Source organism: Pleurodeles waltl, chromosome 4_1 (genome assembly GCF_031143425.1).
Source record: "Pleurodeles waltl isolate 20211129_DDA chromosome 4_1, aPleWal1.hap1.20221129, whole genome shotgun sequence".
Classification (NCBI taxonomy): domain Eukaryota; kingdom Metazoa; phylum Chordata; class Amphibia; order Caudata; family Salamandridae; genus Pleurodeles; species Pleurodeles waltl.
The window spans coordinates 389872525-389893702 of record NC_090442.1 but is presented as its reverse complement, the minus strand read 5'-3'; the positions used below and the strand labels follow the sequence as shown (position 1 = coordinate 389893702).

At 41.2% G+C, this 21178-nt stretch overlaps 1 protein-coding gene across 2 annotated transcripts in view; it reads left to right on the top strand.

Annotated features, from left to right (window-relative positions):
- Positions 1-21178, top strand: part of DNAI7 (dynein axonemal intermediate chain 7) — a 342681-nt gene that overhangs the window by 95230 nt on the left and 226273 nt on the right. For both annotated transcript variants that reach the window (XM_069228584.1, XM_069228583.1), the window contains one exon: positions 9795-9898. In XM_069228584.1, coding sequence (XP_069084685.1) covers positions 9795-9898 — 104 coding nt within the window. The remainder of the gene's footprint in view (positions 1-9794; positions 9899-21178) is intronic.

Here is a 21178-nt window from a genome sequence, read left to right as displayed (position 1 = left end):
AAAAAGGAGGAGTGGACAAGAAGCCTGCTAAACCGGAGAACAGAGGAGCACGACTGTCCTGGCGCTAACCCTGCTGGCCTGCCTGCTGCTTTTGACCCTCGAGGAGCAACTGACCTATCCTGCTGTTGCAGCCTCCAAGAAACTGGGAGAGCTGCCAGTGCTTGGCAAATCACCAGGAAGAACTCCCTTGGACTAGAGGAGCTGCTCCCCTGCACCAGCAGGCACCCAAGAAAGAACTGTGAGGACCAGAACCTCCAAAAACTGGACGCCAGCCATTACCACTGCACTTGAGCTACCTAGCCCGAGCTGAAGTGAGCCAATGGTGTCAGCGTGGTTACCCAGCTCTTCAGAGACAAAGCCCACCCTGAGTTTGCCCTCTGTGGACTTCAAGATAGTGTCTGCAGCCAGTTTCTGCAAACCCCTCTGCAACCGCGAGTGACCAGGAGACAGAAACCCAACACTTCAGTACACCGCTGCACCTATCTGCCCCAGAGAAGAGAACCAAGGGTGTCCCCATGTCTCCCAGCTTTGTGAGACCTGAGCTCACTTGTTGGCTTTGGTCAGACTGAGCCCCCAGTCCATGCCTGCAAACTGTTTTTGCAACCGCCTGGAACTCCAGCACCAGACCTGATGCCAGAAGACACCACTACACCCGCGCCCTACAGGTTGGGGAGGAGTGGACCGACGGTGTCTCGGTGCCTCAAGGGTCGAGGTTCCCCTGGGCTGATCTTCCAGTCCATCCTTGCAACAACTTTGTGACCAGACCAATCCCCATTGAATTAAATGGGACAACTAATGCCATAACACACCTCTGCACCCGGACGCCCCAGAGAATCCTGTGGTGACCTATAGTTGTGGCTTTGATCCTTATCCTCCACTCACCTTCAGTCTCATCGAACAGTCCCATAAGTCGCTGTGAAACGTCCGAATGCAGTACATGTTTTTTCCCATAGTATAACATTACCACGCTCAAAAAATTCAACTGTGTCAACTTCTAAAAACTCTAAAAATCTATATCTCAAAAAGTGTATCTCTGATTCCGGTGATCTTGTATCAAAGTTTATATAAAAGAACATTATTTTTGTAAATTGGTATTGGATTTCTTTATTGAGTGTGTGTCTCACTTACTGCATGAGTGTGTGCCTTACATGCTTAGCACTACCCTCTGAAATGCCTAACTGCACGACCACACTACCCAAAAAGAGAGCATCTTGGATGTCATTTGTGCATGTGTGATACCTCTGGGGATTGCCTGGACTCTTTGCATAGTGTACCTCCTGGTCCATTATATAAATCGCCAGCTTTCTTCACAGAGCAAATAAATCTAAACAGGATGCGCATGATTTCTGGATTAAAACATGATTTATTAATTTTTATAGTGTAAAGAAATCTCGCACATAGTACAACAACCATGCCGTTCTCAGTTGGTAAAGGAATTAGTGGCTGTAGTCGGAGCCGGCACTATCAAATGCCAGGGGTGCTGAATAGCAAGGCAGCACAGCCTTAATCCCACCTCAGACCTCTTTTATCCACAAACAAACATCCTTCATATCAGAGTTAAGGTTCTTATTTCAGCCCTGCTTTCTTTCCCATTTTCCTCTTCCTTGTTTTTCCTCTTTTTCTTTTTTGCCCTTTCTTGCTCTTTATTGAAGTCCGATAAGGAAAAATAAGTGCGGACCCCCCAAAAATGACTGCCAGTAATCCCTACCTGCGGCCATCAGTTCAAATTAAGCACTGAGCATGCATCATTTTGGTTAAGTGCATATACAATAAGTCAAATGATTCCTTACAATGGGAGCAGTAGTAAAGGAAACACAGCATGACCTCTTTCAGTTTACCTACCTTTGACTAAAATAAGCGCACTGCGTTTTCATAATGAGTTACACGTTATAAATTCTCTTTAGCCCATGCACTTGATGTTGTGCTGGTGACCACCTTACACTTTTTTGAATTCAAAGAATTTTATTGAGTTTTTTATAGAAACAATAAAGGAAAGAAAAAACATCAACAATAATACACCTGATACATAGCAAAGGTAGTTCATGGGGCCAATTGAGATGGAATCAGAGCATTTAACAACAGTGAATTCAAAGCCTCATGGCCCGCCACAATCTTATGGTCAGCAACTCTTGTAATCTTTATGCAACACCGTCAGACATGCTCCTACAAAAAGGAGGAGAGAAAAAAAACGATTCCAAGAAGGGTGAAGATAGCTGACTTACGTAGGAATCAAAAAAGTTTATCTTTGGAGGCTTACTTGTTGATTATTTCCCAGACGTGTCCCAATGGGCTGCCTTATCGCATCTGAAAACAGCGGCCATTTTAAACTCGGCATTCATCCACCTCATATTTGCAAATAAAAGTTCATAAAATAATCAGTAAGCGCCCATGAAACAGCGCCCAAACAGGTTCTTCTTGTGACCGCAGATCTCTGATCTCAGGATCTGCCTGTCCCTTCACGCAGGGAGAGCTAGAGACCGCATCGGGCAACTTTGTCAGTCCACAGGAGCAGCAGAATCAAACCGCCATACACCACGGGGGCACGATTTATAGTTACTTGAGGTAACTCTACCTATAACTGGTGAATTTCTATGCTTTTGTAGTGTAAAATGTGAGCCTAACTATAACGTCCCTGGAAAAATAATATATATCTATATCTATCTATCTATCTATCTATCTATCTATCTATCTATCTATCTATCTATCTATATATATATCAAAGTTCTGTTGTTTGCTGGCATGCTTCCTTATCGCCGGTGGTGTAGGAAAAGGCAATACCACCAATTGCCTTTCAACATTTACCAATATTTATCCCCATCGAGAGAAAGCCTGCACTCGTGCTCATGCAAAGAAGATGAGAGAAAAAAAGGACTCCAAGAAGGGTAAAGATAGCTGGCTTAGGTGAGAATCAAAAAGTTTATCTTTGGAGGCTTACTTGGTGATTATTTCCCAGACGCATCCAAATGGGCTGTCTGATCGAATCTGAAAACGCCAGCCATTTTAGACTCCGCATTCATCCACCTTGTATTTGCGAATAAAAGTTCATAAAATGATCAGTAAGTGCCCATGAAACAGCATGCAAACGGGTTGCTTTTGTGAACCCAAATCCCCGATCTTAGGATCTGCCTGTCCCGTCAAGCAGGAAGATCTGCAGAACACATCGGGCGACTTTGTCAATCAACGGGAGCAGCAGAATCAAGCTGCAATACACCACGCCGTCCAAGCTGTGCTCTCCCACCACCTTACACTTTAACATATTTTGACCATTCCTAATTTAAGAGATGTGGGACCTGATGAAAGGAGAAGCAGATTACAAATAGTGGGTGCAAATTGCACACTGACTTGTTGCAATCTGACTTTTGTACTATTAAGTTGTTTTGCGAAATGTCCAGTCACTCTGCGACCAGTACCTACACCCCGAGGCTGCTAGACACAATTCCCAAGGAGGAAGGTGTCCATCCGGACAGCTTCCTTTGGAGAATCAATTACCTCCTCATCTGAAGTGTTGGTAATTGTTCAACAGTTTCAGACCACAGTTGTGGCCACAAACTATTGATTCAAATCTGATTGTGAATCACAAATAGGAAAGAACACCCACTTCCCTGCACCTCTTCCTACCTGTGATTCAGAATGAGCCACAAAACTCTGTTTTGTGATTTGGAAAGGCTTTTCCAAATCGTGAAAGATGTTTTGCACACTATAAAAGCACGTTATGGTTGCAAACCTTGTGATTTTGTGAATCACAGGATTTGTGAGCACAAAGTTATTTTGCACATAAAGGGCCAGATGTATCAAAGGATTTTACCCATTCTGTGTCTATGGGAAAATGCTTTAGTACATATGGCCCTAAGCTCTTTATCAGTGCAATTTCTCCAACGCCTGCTCTTGTTTCGTAGACAGGCCAGCTCTAGTCAAATACTAATATAGAAACTCGAAAAAGCAAAGAAGAAACATGTCAGAATGCAATTATATGCCAGCATGTTGACTGAATATTTAAAAGCAGGTTTCATCCCCCAAGGACTGATAGTTAGAAATGTCTTTGGTATCTTCAGCGATGATAAGAAGTTCAAGGGCAAATTTAATAAGATTTCAGTTACCTGTTCCCGACACTGAATGGTATTTAGGGGGGGAAACAGCTTTGGAACACTCTATTGAAGAACTCAAATAAATAGAGGCTTTGAAAAAGGAACTTCTATAAGAGGATGCTCTAGTTGAGGCTAAAAAACTATGAGAAAATTTGAAGAAAACAATAGATGTATACAGTAGTTTTGAGGGAAAGAAGAACGCAGATAAGGTCACAAAAGACATCAAAAACTATTTGAAAGAAAAAGCCTTCCCATACTTAAGAGAAGACTATTCCTCCACCTTCCCTACTCAAGATAGACAGTACTCTCTGGGGAGATATAGAAAGAATCAATCTGTTACCTTTTCTGAATCATCTGCAGGTTCAGACGATTCTGATCCGGGAGAGGGACACAGCCATATCTCAACACGTCCACGCCAGCCTTTTTTTGGCCCATGGACACAGGGGCAGAACAAGGGGGATGCCAAGGCAACAGCCCCCAGGATAGCATCAGACGAGGAGAAAGTTTTACAGACAGGGGCATCAGGAGCCCTGATTACATTCACTAATTCTAATAGAGGGGTCTCACCTATACCAATGTTCAATTTGTCAAGGCACACACTGTCTTCAGCAGAAACCAGTCTATTCAGCAAAGGATAATCCTTTGTCATTACTGAGAGAACTGACTTTTTTCGATTGAAAACAGAAATGTTGAAATTCTTTCACAAGATAAGGCTCAAAGTATTTTTTGCAAAGAAGTCTCATCCAGTCCTGAACTCTGCAACCCGCCTTAGACCTCGATCCACTTTTTGCTCTTCAACTCCGTAATGTCCCCAGAGGTGCCCAATTTAACAAAAAATGGTTTTAAGGTCTCGATAATTTCAAGAAGTCTAAAGAATTTGTTAATTACAATATCTCACTTGAAGAAAGACAGGCCTTGAATAAACTAAAAAGGGGATGAGTCACTGGTCAGAAAACCAGCCGATAAGGGCAGGGGCATTGTCCTCCAAGATTTTGAGACTGAAAACACTGACGTGTGTAGACAAATTTTGATGTTAAACATTATATCAAACTCTCTGCTAACCCTGTGGATAGCATTAGGACAGAAATGTTTCAATTGACTTCTGAAGGTAGGGAGCAGGGATATATTTCTGAAAAGGAGTTCCTGTACCTTAAAAAGGATAATCCCAGAACCCCAGTTCTCTATACCTTGCTGAAAATTCATAAGGACAATCAGAATCCTCCAGGTAGACCCATCTTATCTGGATGTGGGTCAATCCTAGACCCATTAGGTGAATACATCAACTTCCTTATTGAAGGGTATGCTCCCCAACAAAAAAAACTATGTGAGGGACAGCCCCGATATGGTGAAATTGATTGAAGTAATGTCTTTTGACAACAATATTGACTGGTTAGTTACTTTAGATATTGCCTCCTTGTCTACCAACATCTCTAAGGAAGATAGCATCTTGATTATTGAAAATCTTCTGAATCAATGCCCACAACCAGTACAAGTTCCTACATTCTTGATCATCTCTATGTTGCAAGTAGCATTGCAGAAGAATTGTTTTAAGTATAATAATCAATATTTCCAACAATGTTCCAGCAGATCTAAGGGAGCTATTTTTGCCCCAAATCTGTCAAATATTTATTTTGACGATTTTGAACACCGATATGTACTGTCCCCTACTAATAGATATTGGGATAACATAAAAGCCCTCATTACGACTTCGGCGGACAGAAAAGCCCATCTGCCGAAGTTCTGACGGGGAGGCTGCCGCCATAGTGGTGGCCTCCCAGCCAAGGCCATTATGAGTTTCTCGCTAGGGCAGTGGGCAGAAACTCCGCTTCCGCCTGCTGGCCCAGCAGGAAACGGCCTACCTCATTGTCTCTGGCTCGCAATAGAGCCGGCTGCAATGCTGTAGTGCTGCTCCAAAACACACAGTGAACATTGCAATGGGGCTGGACAGGGGGCCCCCCTGCTCTGGCGTCTCCGCTGGTGAAGAAGGGGGTCGTAATCCACAGGGCAGTGCTGCTTGCACCGCGGTGCTACTGCTGCAGTTGTAATTTGGCGGTCAGACGGCCACCGCACCCTGGCGGTCACTAGACCGCCAGGGTCGTAATGAGGCCCAAAGTATTGGAAACGATATATTGACATTTGTTTTTCATTTGGTCAGGTCCCCAACAAGAACAATAGGACTTCATTTATTATTTACACCAAGTTTAAGAACGTCTTTGATTTTAATTTTCCATCAGTAATTTAAAAGTTCCTTTTTTAGACCTCATGATTACACCTAGGGATGGCAAACTATACACTGGTTTGTATCTGAAACCCACAGACAGAAATACCTCGCTTTCCTATAAGAGCTATTATCCAAGGCCCCTTAGGTATGGCCTTCCATTTGGTCACTTTCTGCATTTGCGCAGAAACTGTTCACTGAAAGAAGATTATTTTGAAGAGGCATACAGACTGCAAGATAGAATTCTCTGCAGGAACTACCCTTAGAAAACTATAAAATCAGCGTGGTATTGCCCTAGAGAAGAGTTGTTACATTCAAAAACGAAAAGACCATTAGACAAGCTGGTATGGAGGACTACGTTTTGTCCTCAAACTAATAAGATCCGGAAGCGGGTTACCAGAAGTTGGTACACTCTACAGAGTATAGACGATTCACTGGCACCACCTATGTTTGCCTTTAAGAAAGAGAAGAACATTAGGGAGCGTCTTTTTCATTCTACTAATAAGAATATGGCGCAAAAGAGATGGTTCCAACCTTAGATGCAGCTTGGGGCTTCCCATCGCTGTGGTTAATGTGCTGCCTGTCCTTTTACTTTTGACACCAAGAGTTTTGAACAGGGTTCATTAAAAAAAAAAAAATCGAATTGTAACTCTAAAAAGGTGGTGTATGCCATATGGTGTCCCTGTTTATCAATCTACATAGGACAGACATCACAACCTGTCAAGGCTCAGATTTGTCAGTACCATAGTCGAATTAGGTGCTCTGTGATTGCCACACTACTGGTATCACAATTCCAAGAAAATAATCATTCAGTAAATCATTTGAAGTGGCAAAGTGATCAACAGCGTGACAGTACCAGTAAGAGGTGGAAATCCTATTGTCATTCTTTAAAAAAGTGAAATAAAATGGATTGAACTGTGTGATTCTATTAATCATGGGCTGAACACAATGGAAGAGTGGCATGGCTTTATAGCTGAGCTGGCGGATTAGGTATGCCAGTGATTGATATATTTCTTTCAGTTTGACTAAGATCTGGTTAGGAGATGGACAGCTTTGAAGAGGACATTAATGTATATAATTATAATTGTTGATGCCTTTGGTCTCCCTTGCGATTTTTTTTATTCCCCTTCTTGTTCCACCCCCTCACTCCTTCGCCCCCCTTTTTCAGTATCACAATGCTGCAAAGGCATCCTTATTTTCTATTTGCCTGTGGGGCGTTTTTAACAACAGAGTGTTGTATTTTGACTAATTCTTCTATTGATTTATTTTGTTTTTGATTTTTTTTGGTCCAGGTTGCTATATATTGGTGGCTGATGTATTCACTATATTTTTCTCATTTTTAGATGCGCGTTTCAGCCCCCCCGTCTCTTTGACCCCATTAGAGCTTCACAGGTGACGTCAAAGCCCCAAGTCTTACTTTGGATGCCCGTTGCAATTAGATTTTTTATAACATCCGGAATGGTGGCGGCCATCCTCTTCAGAGCCGTGAGTTCAAACACGGCACCGCGTCATGTGTATCCCGCGATTGACCGTTCCTTTTCTTCGTGTATGTAGCGAAGTTTGGAAAAAAAATGTGTGCTGCACAGATCCAGCCATTCTGCATTTATTATATACTTTTGGGAGCAGGGATATGTGAATTTTGACTTTCAACCGGCAAGCTTAAAGTGCACACTCTGGAGGTTTTGTGAGGTTGGTCATCTTCCCTTCTTTTGTTTTTCTACATTGACCACCTGTAATTCATTTGTCAACATCCCGTTTTCATGCTATCTAGGTAGAGTGTACATTGGAGTCCTAACAAATTAATTAATCCCTTCTCATGACAACTGACTGCCGGTTCTGATTAATTTTTACAAAGAGGGTAAGCTACATTCCCTACTTTTCGATCTTGGTGATTTGTGTGTAGTTGGGACTAGAAATTGATCTCATATACATAATATGAATATATTTTTTGTTGTTGTCAGAAACAGTGCAAAGTTTCCCCTTGTAAGGAGAATCTAGCTTATTGCACTTTGGTGTGGCCACTTTGTGATGGCTTTTTCTTTTTAATTAGAAGGTGGGCACACCTTATCTCCTCTTTGTAATATTGTTCTTGTTTTTGATTAATTCTGCATTTTTTTACGGGTTGTTTTCTTTTCTAGGTGTCCCTTTAACAATTGTTTGTCCTGATGAGATCCCATATTGACTAGAGGGTCGAAACGTCATCGACTAGGCCTTTACGAACTCAATGAAATTGCCTTTGACAATCATGGCATATAAATGGACATTACTTTATTTGAGTGGTACACAGCTGTTTGTTGGAAACCTCTACTGATATATATTATATTATGACCCTGGCGGTCACCAGACCCCCAGGGTCATGGTCAGACCGCCGCCAAAGTGGTGGTCCGACTGCAACAATATGACTGTGGCAGAGCCGCCACGGTCCAACCGCGGACACTGCTAGGCTGCCACCAGCCTGCAACCTGACAGTTCTGGCAATTGTAATCCACCAGGGCAGCGCTGCTCTGGGGATTACGAGTCCCCATCTGCCAGCCTGCCATGGCGGTTTACACCCCCATGGAAAGGCTAGTGGAATGGGGGTCTGGGGGGGGGGTGGTGTGGGAGAGGCCCTGGAGGCCCCTGCACTTGGCCTGGGCAGTGCAGCGGCACCCAATGCATAGCCCCGTCACACATTCCACTGCCCGGCAGGCAGTAATGCAGGAATGCGGAACGGGTGCTGCTGCACCCACCTCACCGCCACATTGGAGCCGGCTCTATTAGGAGCTGACTGCAATGTTAAGGCCCTGCGGTGAACTCCTAATAGGGCCAGCGGGGTTCAGGCCGCACAGGCGGCCTGATAGCAGGAGCCACCCGCCAAACTCCTAATGAGGCCCTATATGTATTCTACTATATGTTGCAGGTTCCATTTGGTTTGGATACCCATCTTCAGCAATTTTAAAACGAAAAATATCATTTATATATAGCAGCATAAAATATTGTGGCTTTTGGAACTCAGTGCACTGTTGCATCAAGACAGTCAGAAAGGCGATCTAACTGACTGGGTCATTTTGATCCAGAGAAAGTGCAAAAAATAGGTGCAGATAACATTTTAGCTCATTTTACCACTAACTCCCTGTAATAGTTGAATACAAGCTCCAGTTGCTCCCATTTGTGCACATGCAATTACTGCCATCTTGTAACTGGTGGTAATTGTGTGTGCTAAACAGTGTGCAAGGAGTAATAAAAAGGCAAACTGGTTGTAAACCAGTCTGTGCACGTTATACCCATTTAATGGTCTCTCAGTAATGGTTCATAATTTTAATCAGTCAAAGAGCTACGAATAATTTGTAGAAAAAGTATACAGATAACTATTGGTCATCGGATTTTAGTTTAGATATATAGAAATTGTTCCATTAACAAATGTGAACAACTCATTCCTTTTTCACACTCTTTTATTATATAAAAACAGATGCATTTTGTGTCTAACTCTAAGCGCTATATCTTTTTTGCAGCATGCCTCAGCTCTGGCAGATATTGAGACTGGAAATATGCAGCAGATCATCAAAGACGAAAATGGGACGCTACGTATTTGGGCAAACCTGAACAAAAACCCAAGGTAGAGCTAGTCTTTTTTTCCCTCTCTTATTAAATGGCTACTGCAAGCCTTTAATGGGCGACAGTGTGCACCTTCATTCATTCTTGCAACCCACTGATGGCACAAGGATCAGGTCTCCACTTTGTAATGTTGTTTGATGGTCTAGTGGCCCTGTAGTGTAATCCAAGACACTTGAAGCTGTTTCCAAATTCCTTTATTTGAAGTCTTCTTCATAAAAGCCAACACCTCTGTTTCCTTTCAACTCCAGCTCTGTACTAACTCCCCCACATTCCGTTCAGTCATAACATTCTCTCTTACCTCACACATTCTCTCCTACCTCACTACATTCTTTCTCATCTAAACACTAATCTACATTTCATGTAATACATAACATATCTTCCCCCTTACATAATGGACAGAAATAAATAACAAAAGCAAGATATAAAAAATACATAACTTTAGGAACAGCCTACTTCACATTATAATCTTGTAAGTATAATGTTCGTTTGATAATTCTACCTTATTTACTTTTATAGGTTTTATTCCTCATATCATGTCCAATACATTCCTTTTTTAGCATCAGCATCCTCACATGTGGAACTTCCTTCTTCAACTTCATTCCTAATTTCCATTCTGATTGTGGCGTGATCATCAACGCCTTGTGCAGCGTCTAACCAATAATAATATTTTGTTGAATCCTTACCCAGAACTGTTGATTCCATTTTGCATTTTGCAAAACGACTCATGTGCCAAACCCGACCATCACTCAGTTTGGCAGAATTCTTGTAAACCTCAACAACTGTTCTTGGTTCAGAATATTTACTTTCTCCTTTCTTAACTTTACTTGGTAATTTGACACAAACTATTTCACCTTTCTTCAAACTAATTTCCTTAGCTCCCTTCTTATAGTCCGCATAACTTTTGTTTTTCTCTTGAGCTTTTGAATCTCCCTTCTCACTTCAGAGGGAGACCATTTCTTCAGTCTAGAATTATTTAACCAACCTTGATTGTCCTTCATAAATGGTATTCTTCCCCTCATTATGGTAAATGGACTGTATCCAGTCATAGTAGTCCTATACATCCAAATCATTTTTTTATACTGGATTTCCAATTCACATTTTTATATTTGGCTAATTGTAAAGAGTCTTTAATAACACAATTAAATCTGTCTACTTCTCCATTCCCACTTGGATGATAAACAGACACCAGTTTGTGTTCAATGCCATTCCTTTTGAATTGGACACCATTGTCTGTAATCATTTTTTTAGGTAGTCCCTCCCTCTTGAAAAGTTCATCCAAAAACAACAAGACACTCCCTGAATTGGCCTTATTGACAAATTGAACTTCTGGCCATTTTGAAAAATAATCTATAGCCACTATTATGTACCACGCTTCATTTTCCTCAACAATTGGGCCCATAATATCTATGCTGATAACTTCCCTCTCCACCTTAGGACATGGAACTGGTTGTAACATTGGCTTCGAAGGAACAAGTGATTTATCTGCATTTAAACATAAATCACAATCCCTAATAACTCTCTCAATTTCTATATCCATACCTGGCCACCAGAAGTTCTCCTTGATCTTCTGTTTAGTCTTAACAATACTCAAATGTCCTTCCGGGCTTATTTTGATAATGGTATCCCTCAACGTTTTTGGTGGTAGAATCCTGTCTCCCCTTACCACGTTGTCTTGAATTACTGAAAATTAATTTCGTAATTCAAATAAATTCCTTAATTCTGCAGCAACTTTCTTTTTCTCTGGCCAACCATCCTGAATATACTTCCTTAAAGTAAACAAAAGTTGATCACATGAATTAGCTTCATCCCAATCCTTGCTACTAATGGCGCTCCACTCTGTACTCCCTGTCCTTGCCACATTTACCTCCTCAATGTCTTCCACATTTTCCTCAAGTGGTAACAGCAATCTACTAAACCAATCTGCAATTTAGTTTTTAACACCTGGTAAGTATACTAATTTATATCTGAAATCCGGAAGCCTTATATACATTTTAGCTATCCTTGAGGTAGCTTTCAGAAGACCCTCAGTAGATAGCACCTTTTAATAAGGGTTTATGATCACACCTTACTTCAACATTGAAACCCCATAAAAAGTTCCTAAAGTGTTCTAAACCCCACACTACCGCTAGAGCTTCTTTCTCTATGACTGAATATCATTCTTCTGTAGGTGATAATGCCCTAGAGGCAAAAGCTATGGTGACTTCTTCATTCTTAACATTTTATTTGACTCAACACTGCACCAATACCCTTATTACTTGCATCAGTAGTCAGTATAGAAATTAGTTTAGGATCAAAGCCAGATAATGTTTTTCCCAAACAAACCTCCTGCTTAATCCCTTCAAAATCCCTTTGAAGAGTATCTGACCCAACAAATTTACATTTTTCCTTCAATAATTGCCTCATATTAAATGTTTTTTCTGAGAAATTCCTGACAAATTTAGCATACAATTCCGCTAGGCCAAGGAATGATCTCAACTCATCCTTATTACTACGTGCTAGTGCATCTTTAATAGCAGTTAACAATTCTTGTTTTGGTTTAATGCCTCCTGTTGTAATTTCATGCCCTAAGTAATTCAATTGTTGAACACCAAATTTGCATTTTGAAAACTCAGCTGTTAACCCCGTATCTCTCAAAACACTTAAAACCTCATCTACTTTGGTATCATGTTGTTCCTTATTCTTTCCATAATCAAAATGTCATCCTGAAAGAAAATCACTCCCTCTGTGTTCTTGAATAGCTTATACATCAATTTCTGGAAAACCGCTGCAGCAGAGGCAAGCCCAAAAGGCATAAGGACATAGCAATAACACCCTTGAGAAGTCATAAATGCAGTTACGTTTTTACTATCTTCATGTAGCTTAATTTGGTGATATGCAGACGATAAGTCTATGGACATAAACCACTTCATGTCCTTTGTCATGGCAAGCGTTTCATTTATTTTCGGTAAAGGAAATTTCTCCACCACAATGTTGCCATTGAATTCTCTCTAATCAATGCACAGACGGATTTTCCCATTAGCCTTACGTACTGCCACCAATGGGGAAATCCATTCAGATGCATCAACTTCAAACCATCGCTCAACTGACGACTTGGCATTTAAAGTTTTCATTTGAGCGACGCTCGTGCGAGTGAGAACAGAACGTTGAGCCAAGTTTGGGATTATTGGCTCGTGTGCGATAGCGCGTCAAACTATCACGAATGGAGCAAAGGCTTAGCTTACCTGCATGATCGCGAGTGACTGCTCACACACAAGTGCCTTACAGTGTTCCTTGGATCTACTGCACTTGTGAATTTACGATAATCTCGTGTATACTTCTATCTGAGCCACTAGTGCTGTATCCTACTTTTGGAATTTGGCTGTACTAGTCGGCCATATTGGGGTTTGTACGATTTGGAACTTAAAGGAAGAGCATAGAGGATTAATTTCTTATTAAAATGTGTACTGCACAGACATTTACCCTCACGCCACCACAACCATTTTTGAGCTCTGCAGGACAACCACAAATTAAATGGCATGAATGGAAAGAATACTTTCTAAACTACTTGGAGACTATAGAAGATGAAAAATTAACTCAAGTTAGGAAAACAAAAATTCTGTTACATTGTCTTGGACCACAGGGTCTTAAGGTGTATAATTCTATGGAGAGGAAAGTTCAACAGGATGGTGACTCAAATGTTTTTTTTACATGTGTTGGAAGACTTAGACAGATATTTTTCCACGTCTGTTTGTATTGCCATTGATAGATTTAATTTCTTTAATAGGAAACAAGGAAAAACAGAATCGATAGAAGAATATGTTTCTGATCTTAAAAAATTAGCAGTAACCTGTAGATTTGGTTTGTTACATGATTAATTGATACAAGACCAGATTATAATGCATATAAATAATAACCATATCCAAGAAAGGTTATGGGTTCATGGTGAGTCTCAACTAGAAGAAGTTATTGCTTTAGTCAAGAAGGTTGAAATATCGAATAAGTGTGCCAGGGTTGTTATAATTGAAAACAAAAAAAAGAATCACAGAATGACATCGTTAGTGAAGTAAGGTATAAGAAAAGTAAAGACACATAAAAACATGAAAAGCAACAAACAGAAAAAGGCAAGACAGATAAGCAATGTTATAGGTGTGGGAGTAAGGAGCATCTAGCATGTAACAAAAAGTGCCCTGCTCGTAAACAAATTTGTGCAGTTTGTGGAGTTAAGGGGCATTTTGTTAAAGTTTGTAGAAGAGGTAGGAAGGTATCCATAATCAACAATGAATCAGGAATGTGTTTTGGGTATTAATAGCACCTTTAGTTCTATTGAAAGTGAGGAAATTAAAAGGTTAAAACTGGAGGAAGACTTTTGTATCAAACACCTGAATGTGCAATCGAGAAACAAACCAGTTTGTAAAATTTGGGAGGAGTGGACATTTTGACTGTTGCTGATTCTGGTTCTCCATTCACAATAATCAATAGGAAGTTGGGGAAGAAAAATGTATTAATGTCCTGGGATCAGCCTTGTGTCCTTCAGATGTTACTCCAGAGTTTCACAGGAGAATCTGTACCCATATTTGCCTTCAGGAAGGTAGTTTTTTAATTCAAAGGCAGACAAACTTTAGGCAAATTGTATATAGCTGAAGAAGGACCGGCAGTGCTAGAATGGTTGGATCAGGAAGCATTATTTATTGTCTTAGATCCTAATGGTGTAGAACAAGTAAAAGTTGTGTGTGACAATGAAGGGAGTGGTGTTAAACTAAAAAACAGGTTCCCAGAAGTGTTTTACGGGGAAATTGGCACTCTTAAGGATTACTCGCATACATTTTTATTAAAGAAAAAAGCTGTACCTAAAATACATAAATCCCACCCTCGTCGCCAAAATTCTTGCAGTGTAATCCAAGACACTTGAAGCTGTTTCCAAATTTCTTTATTTGAAGTCTTCTTCATAAAGCCAACACCTCTGTTTCCTTTCAACTCCAGCTGTGTACTAACTCCCCCACATTCCATTCAGTCATAACATTCTCTCTAAACACTAATCTACATTTTATGTAATACATAACAAGACCGTCCTGATATGCCTCGGAAGACGGGAACTGGTTCCGGTCTGCCGGGGAGGTTAAATAAAAGTGGTGACAGTCGAGAGGGAGCTTTTGCAGATCCTGTGAACAGTAAACAACAGTGTCTGTGTTCTCCTTGGTGAAGCGCGCAGCGAGCGTCTCCCTATTGCACTACAAATAGTACATACTTCTCCCTTTGTTGTAGACAGTAGGAGTCTTAAAGCATGGACGAGTCTTGAACCACGTGCTCAGTTGTCATAGTGATGCTGCGTACTGTGTGAAAGCACTCCATCAGCGCCCAGGTGTCAGAAACGTATTCCTTTCTTTAGATGGGCATGATAGGAAAGCCTAGAAGCTCAGCACATCGTGTTAGCGCTTTCTATGAAGGTGCCTATAACACTGTTCTTGATATTTTCCTGTGGCATATACAACACCCCTTCCCTTGTAGAACGTCCAAAATAAAGTGCTGCAGCTTGCACGGTATAGAAGGTGGTGATCTGGTGTCCAGTGAGATGATAGGTGCTGTGAGGAGGTCCGTTGGAGCACGCACACGCTTATGCCCATTTTCACAGGTCATTTTCACCAGCCTTTTACTCTTGTTAAAGTCCATACCTTTTTGTCTACATTAATTACCTATTTCGGGATGCTGAACTGTTATATAAAACAAATGCTATTCATGCAAGAAGCCCTTGCCTTGACCGATTCTGGTGTTTATCCAAGTTAGTATTAAAAGGATGTGGTTTCCTACAGCCTCATGCTACATTGCTTCTTTGATTTTGCTACAGACAGCTTTAGCCGTCTGAAAGAGCCCATCTCAGGGGGTCTTATGGACACAGTTACAAATATCTTTGGTTTAGCCCAGAGTCTCCAGATGGGGCGCTCTAAGTCGTTGCAAATTGTTTTTTTCGTAGGCTATACTAGTCCTCTGCTTCTGATTAGGGCGGTACCAGGACCTGTAGTCCGATTGTCTTTTTCTGTACAACACCCGCAAAAACAAAATAAAGAAATGTGATTAAAAAGAAAAAAGCAGGGCTTCAAATTTCTGTTTAAAAAGTTCAAACAAGTGGTTGATCCTATATTTGGAGAAATGGTCTTCCAGATTTTTGTGGCATTCCCATAGAACAATTTATTGAACGTTTTTGGCTTTTTGAAAAGTAGTGTTTAAGTAAGAAGAAACTGGAATTCCCCTCACAGCTTGAGTTTCCAGATAAGTGAAATGTATTTGATAGGTAGGTGGATTTTTCTCCATGTAGAATAGTGGACGATACATGCACATGCAGTGCCAAACACACTTCTGGTCTCCAGCGGAAACCAATTTGTAAAGATTACAATTGTGGAGGTGTGGTCTGGTCCAGTGTTCTGAAACCTCAGGGTAAACTAACAGCATCATTTAATGTAGCTTTTGGGGAAACCAAATTAATTTTGGCTTGCAGAATAGTAAGGAGTTGCCATAGTCAAGAGAGCAAAGTTATCGATGGGTCTGGGTGGCTTGATTCGTCTGACTAGTTTTAATTAATCATGTGCACTTTTGGCTAAGGTCTTTTTGTGTGTAAGTTCGATAAAGGTCAAAGTTTTGGCATGATCAACAATGATGGTCTTTCAGTCCTGTACTGTAGTGGTATGGTTTCTAGCCATGGTTGAACAGGAAAGCTACAGTTGGGAGGGGAGGCTAGGATGAGTTAAATATTTGGGCTTTAGATTGTATAATGACACCCTTGACTGCAGATAGTCCACAGTTTTGGACATAAACAATATGGGCCTGATTTAGATCTTGGCGGATGTAATATTCCATCATGAACGTGACGGATATCCCGTCCTCTGTATTACGATCCCCATTGGATGTAATGGGATCATAATAAGGCAGACGGGATATCAGTCACGTTTGTGACTGAGTATTCCCCTTCGCAAAGATCTAAATCAGGCCCTATTTCTTAACAAAATGAGATTCTCAGATAAAGGTGGATGTCATCTGTATTTTCCTAGAAGGGAGCAGAGGAGCACCTTGCATTGAAGAGTCATAGAGAAGATAGAGCCTTAGGGTACTCCTTGCTTGAGAAAAGAGAGGCACAAGAGAAATTGGGTAATTGTTGTGAGCAATTTACAAGGTGGAATGAAACTGACTTGAGAATTGTGCCATTGGTTCCCATGTGTTTTTTTTTAGTTACTCTTTTTATTAGCTTTTAGTAACAAGCAACAAAGTATCAATATCATAAAGCAGCATAAAGCAAACAATGTAATCTTACCCAAAATCACAGCCCCACTATTAACCTTTGTTATGCATACCCAAAATTATACCTTCATTCAGTCTGCATTCAATCAGTTTTTTTAGACAATCCCTCACTCTATATACCATTTCTTCGGTGGTGGCGCAGAAGTCCATAACTCTGACCCAGTGATTCAACATTGGGGCTCTCAGTGCCCACCACGGATGGGCAATTTCTCTTTTGGTGACCATGAAGCCCAGTTACCAATTTTTGCTGTGCTCGGTCTCCATCAAACTTTAAAGTTATCCCCAGCAGTGCCACCTTAGGCTATATGGGATCTGTTCCCCAATTACCTGTGCCAGAGCATTGTATATTTTGTGCCAATATATTTGAAGAGCCGGACAGTCCCACACCACATGTATAAAGGTTCTAGTATCGGTCACATGTGGGACAGATGAGGGAATAGCTCCTATCTATTTTGCGTAAATATTCTGGAGTAAAATAAACTCAGTGGAAATATTTGAACTGGATAAAACGGGGCCGAGCCGGAATCGTAGTCTCTCGGGCAACTATCTTTGCTTCAAGCTATTCCTACTCCTTCAGGGGGTCTCTGTCAGTCTCTGATCTCTCCCTTTACTGTAATTATAGGCCCGGGATGTTTACCACTAGGGCCATAGACACATACAGGATATAGATAGGAGAGAAGGCGCAGAAGTCCAGCAACCTCTATTTCCACCTTAACCAATAGGTCAGCTCTGTCAGCATAGAGTCAGTCATTGATCAGCTTGATATTAGTGGTGAAAAGTAATGAACATCAGGCCACCATCAAAAGGCAGTTGTATATATTTACTAAACACCACTTTTAGAGCCTTCCCCTTCCAGAGGTTATTTGTGATCAGCCTTCGAAGGATAGTAAAAAATTCTCCAGAGAGAGCCTACAGATAGTTTTGGAGTATGTCAACTAACTATAATAAAGCAGCAGCAAGTTGCACTATCTCTCCAGTTGCTTCTTCAAACTTCCAATCTGGTTTTTTAAGCTCTTTAGGAGAGAGTCACAACGAACTGTGTCAAATGCTGCCAACAGGTCTACAAAAGTTAGAAGTGATGACCCATCATTGTCTAGAGTGTGTAGAGCATTGTCCACTGTTTGAAGCATGGCTTTGCCAGAGCTGCTTCCAAATCTAAAGCCTAATTTACATTTGTCAAGGATGGACTTTTTGTCAGGCAGGGGTAGTTTGAAATATTTCCAGATTTGTTTGAGGTTTCAGGTCTGCATCAGTTTTTTTTAAAGAGTTTGGTACAAGTGTGTTAGAAATTGGGTTTCTAGTTGGCAGAGGTATGCACCCTGTCGAATTAGGGACCACAATCCTAGTCATGGTAAGTCACAACACAACCTAAATTATCCTGTGCTCACCCTCGGGTAGCTTGGCACGGAGCAGGCAGGCTTAACTTAGAAGGTAATGTGTAAAGTATTTGTGCAATAACTCGTACAGCAACACAGTGAAAATACCACAAAAAGTACTCCACACCAGTTTAGAAAAATAGATATTTATCTGAATAAAATAAGACCAAAACAACAAAAATGTAATATGCACAAGCCAAGATATCACTTTTTAAAGGTTCAGATGAGTCTCAATCCTCAAGAGTCAGTGGTTGTATCATTTTAACCCACAGTACCTGAGATGTGACAAACATATTGACATAGAGGGCCGCAAAGGAGGAGATGCATCGAAAATTAAAATGATGCATCAAATTTTCTGGTGCAGCAAAGGCAATGCATTGTTTCTTTCCAGGCTCCAAGGCGATGAGTCAGCTTCCGGGAGCAGAACCTTGGTTCCTAACTGCGATGCAGGGATATTTTGATGCCCAGGGATGATGCATGGAAAATCCAAAACATGTTGAGAAGAGGCAGTAAACACTGTGCCAATTCGGCAAGTGATGCAGTGATTTTTCAGCCGTGAGACAGGCGCTGCATGGAACCAGCAGGCGTTGCATCTAATTTTGCAGGCGTTGCATCGGTTTCCTGACGTGCTGGATTTTCTTCTCTCTAGTGAAGTCTTTGATAGCCCTGATATCTCAAAACAGGAGGCAAACTCAAGCCTGTGGCGAACACTTGTGGAGGAAGGCAGAGTCCTTCCAGCAGAGTCGGGGGTCAGGAGGCATCATGTCAACAAGCAGGTCTGCAGTCCTTCCAGCAGAGCAGTCCAAATGAGTCCTTTGGGAAGCCAGACAGTCCCTCTAACAGAGTCCAGTTGGCCTTCTAGAAGTGGCTGATTTATTGGGGGGGTCACATACCCTGTATATATACCCAAAGTGCATTTGAAGTAGAGGAAACTTAAAATAGTGGTTTTTGAAGTGCACAAGTTACCCTTTCAACCCAGCCCTTCCTGCCAGAAGCCCTGTGAGGGGTTATCAGTCCTTTGTATGAGGGCAGGCCACTGGCCTTTGAAGTGTAAGTGAGAGCCCCTCCACCCTTCCCGCCTAGGAAGACCCATCCGTATGCAGATGAATGCAGATGCAGCTGAGTGTCATGTGTTTATGACTGTCTGGGTTGAATGCAAAAGGGGAACCTGTCAATCAGCACAGACGTGGATTGGAGATAGGTTGTAATGCACATATAGCAGTAAGTGCACAGAAATGCCTACTTTCTAAAAGTGGCATTTCTGAAATAGTAATGTAGAATCCAACTTCACCAGTAGGTAGGATTTCTCACTACCATTTCTTACCATACCATACATGACGAGTCAATTCCTCTCAGATCAGAAATCACCACTTAAAAGTATATTAGGGAATTTCCAATGCTGGCCTATTAGAGTAGCAAGCTTCACAATAGTCACAAATGACTTTGGGGTTATTCTCACTACCAGGACATGTCAAACTTATAAGTACATGTCCTGCCTTTTACTTACATAGTACCCTGCCCTATGGGTTACCTAGGGCCTACCCTAGGGGTGACATATGTATTTAAGGCTTGGGAAATAGTTTTAAATGTCAAGTCTAAGTGTCAGTGAAACTGCAATCACAGACCTGGCAATGGAACACCTGAGACAAGTTTAAGGGGCTACTTATGTGGGTGGCACAATCAGTGCTGCAGGTCCGCTAGTAGCTTTTATTTTAATAGCCCTGGGCACATCGAGTGCACTTTACTAGGGACTTATAGGTACATTAAATATGCCATTTGAGTATGAGCCAATGTTACCATGTTTAGGGGAGAGAGCACTAGCCCTTTAGGACAGGTCAGCAGTGATAAAGTGCACAGAGTCCTAAAACCAGCAAAAATGAGATCACAAAAATGGAGGGAAGAAGGCAAAAAGTTGGAGGAAGACCACCCTAAGGCTGTCAGATCTAGCAAAGGGATTTTTGGGTAATCCTGGGCAAACACTTGAGGGAGTGAGGAGCTCATCATCATGGTCAACAAGGGACTTAGAGACTGGCAAATGTCCATTATGACCTTAGCTAGAATTGGGCCAGCAGAATGAGAGAAAGGTTTGAGGTTTTTGATATTGTTCCAGTCTATTTTGACAATCACTTTGAAGGCAGACCATTCTGCAGCAGATTTGAGAGAGTAAAATAAGAGAGGTGGGAGCATAATGTGTGGAAGGGAGAGCTTATTTATTTATATATATATATATATATATATATATATATATATATAATTTAGCCTAATTTTTTATTGTTTCAATGTTGTTTGTAAGTTCAGTGGTGGTTGGAGGGATAGTAGATTTTGTTACTGTTTGAAGAGCCTCCGGTGTTGATTCCTAGCTGGAGGTCCCTTTCAATAGAAGGTGTCTTAAGCTTCACAGATGCATTTTTCAGACTTTTTCCGTTTCGCTCAGTGAACTTTCAAGATTCCTGTTAGAACAATTTTGAAGGACAATCTTTTTTTCTTAGTTCTTTACAGAACAAAAAGTTTGAATTTTATTTGTTGCATCTTTTTTAGTTTTAATGGGTCAAGATCAGCTGCACTTCCAGTCATGGTACTCTTGCATTATTCTGAAATAAGGCTTGTGTCCTGGTCCATCTAGACCCAACCTTATAGAG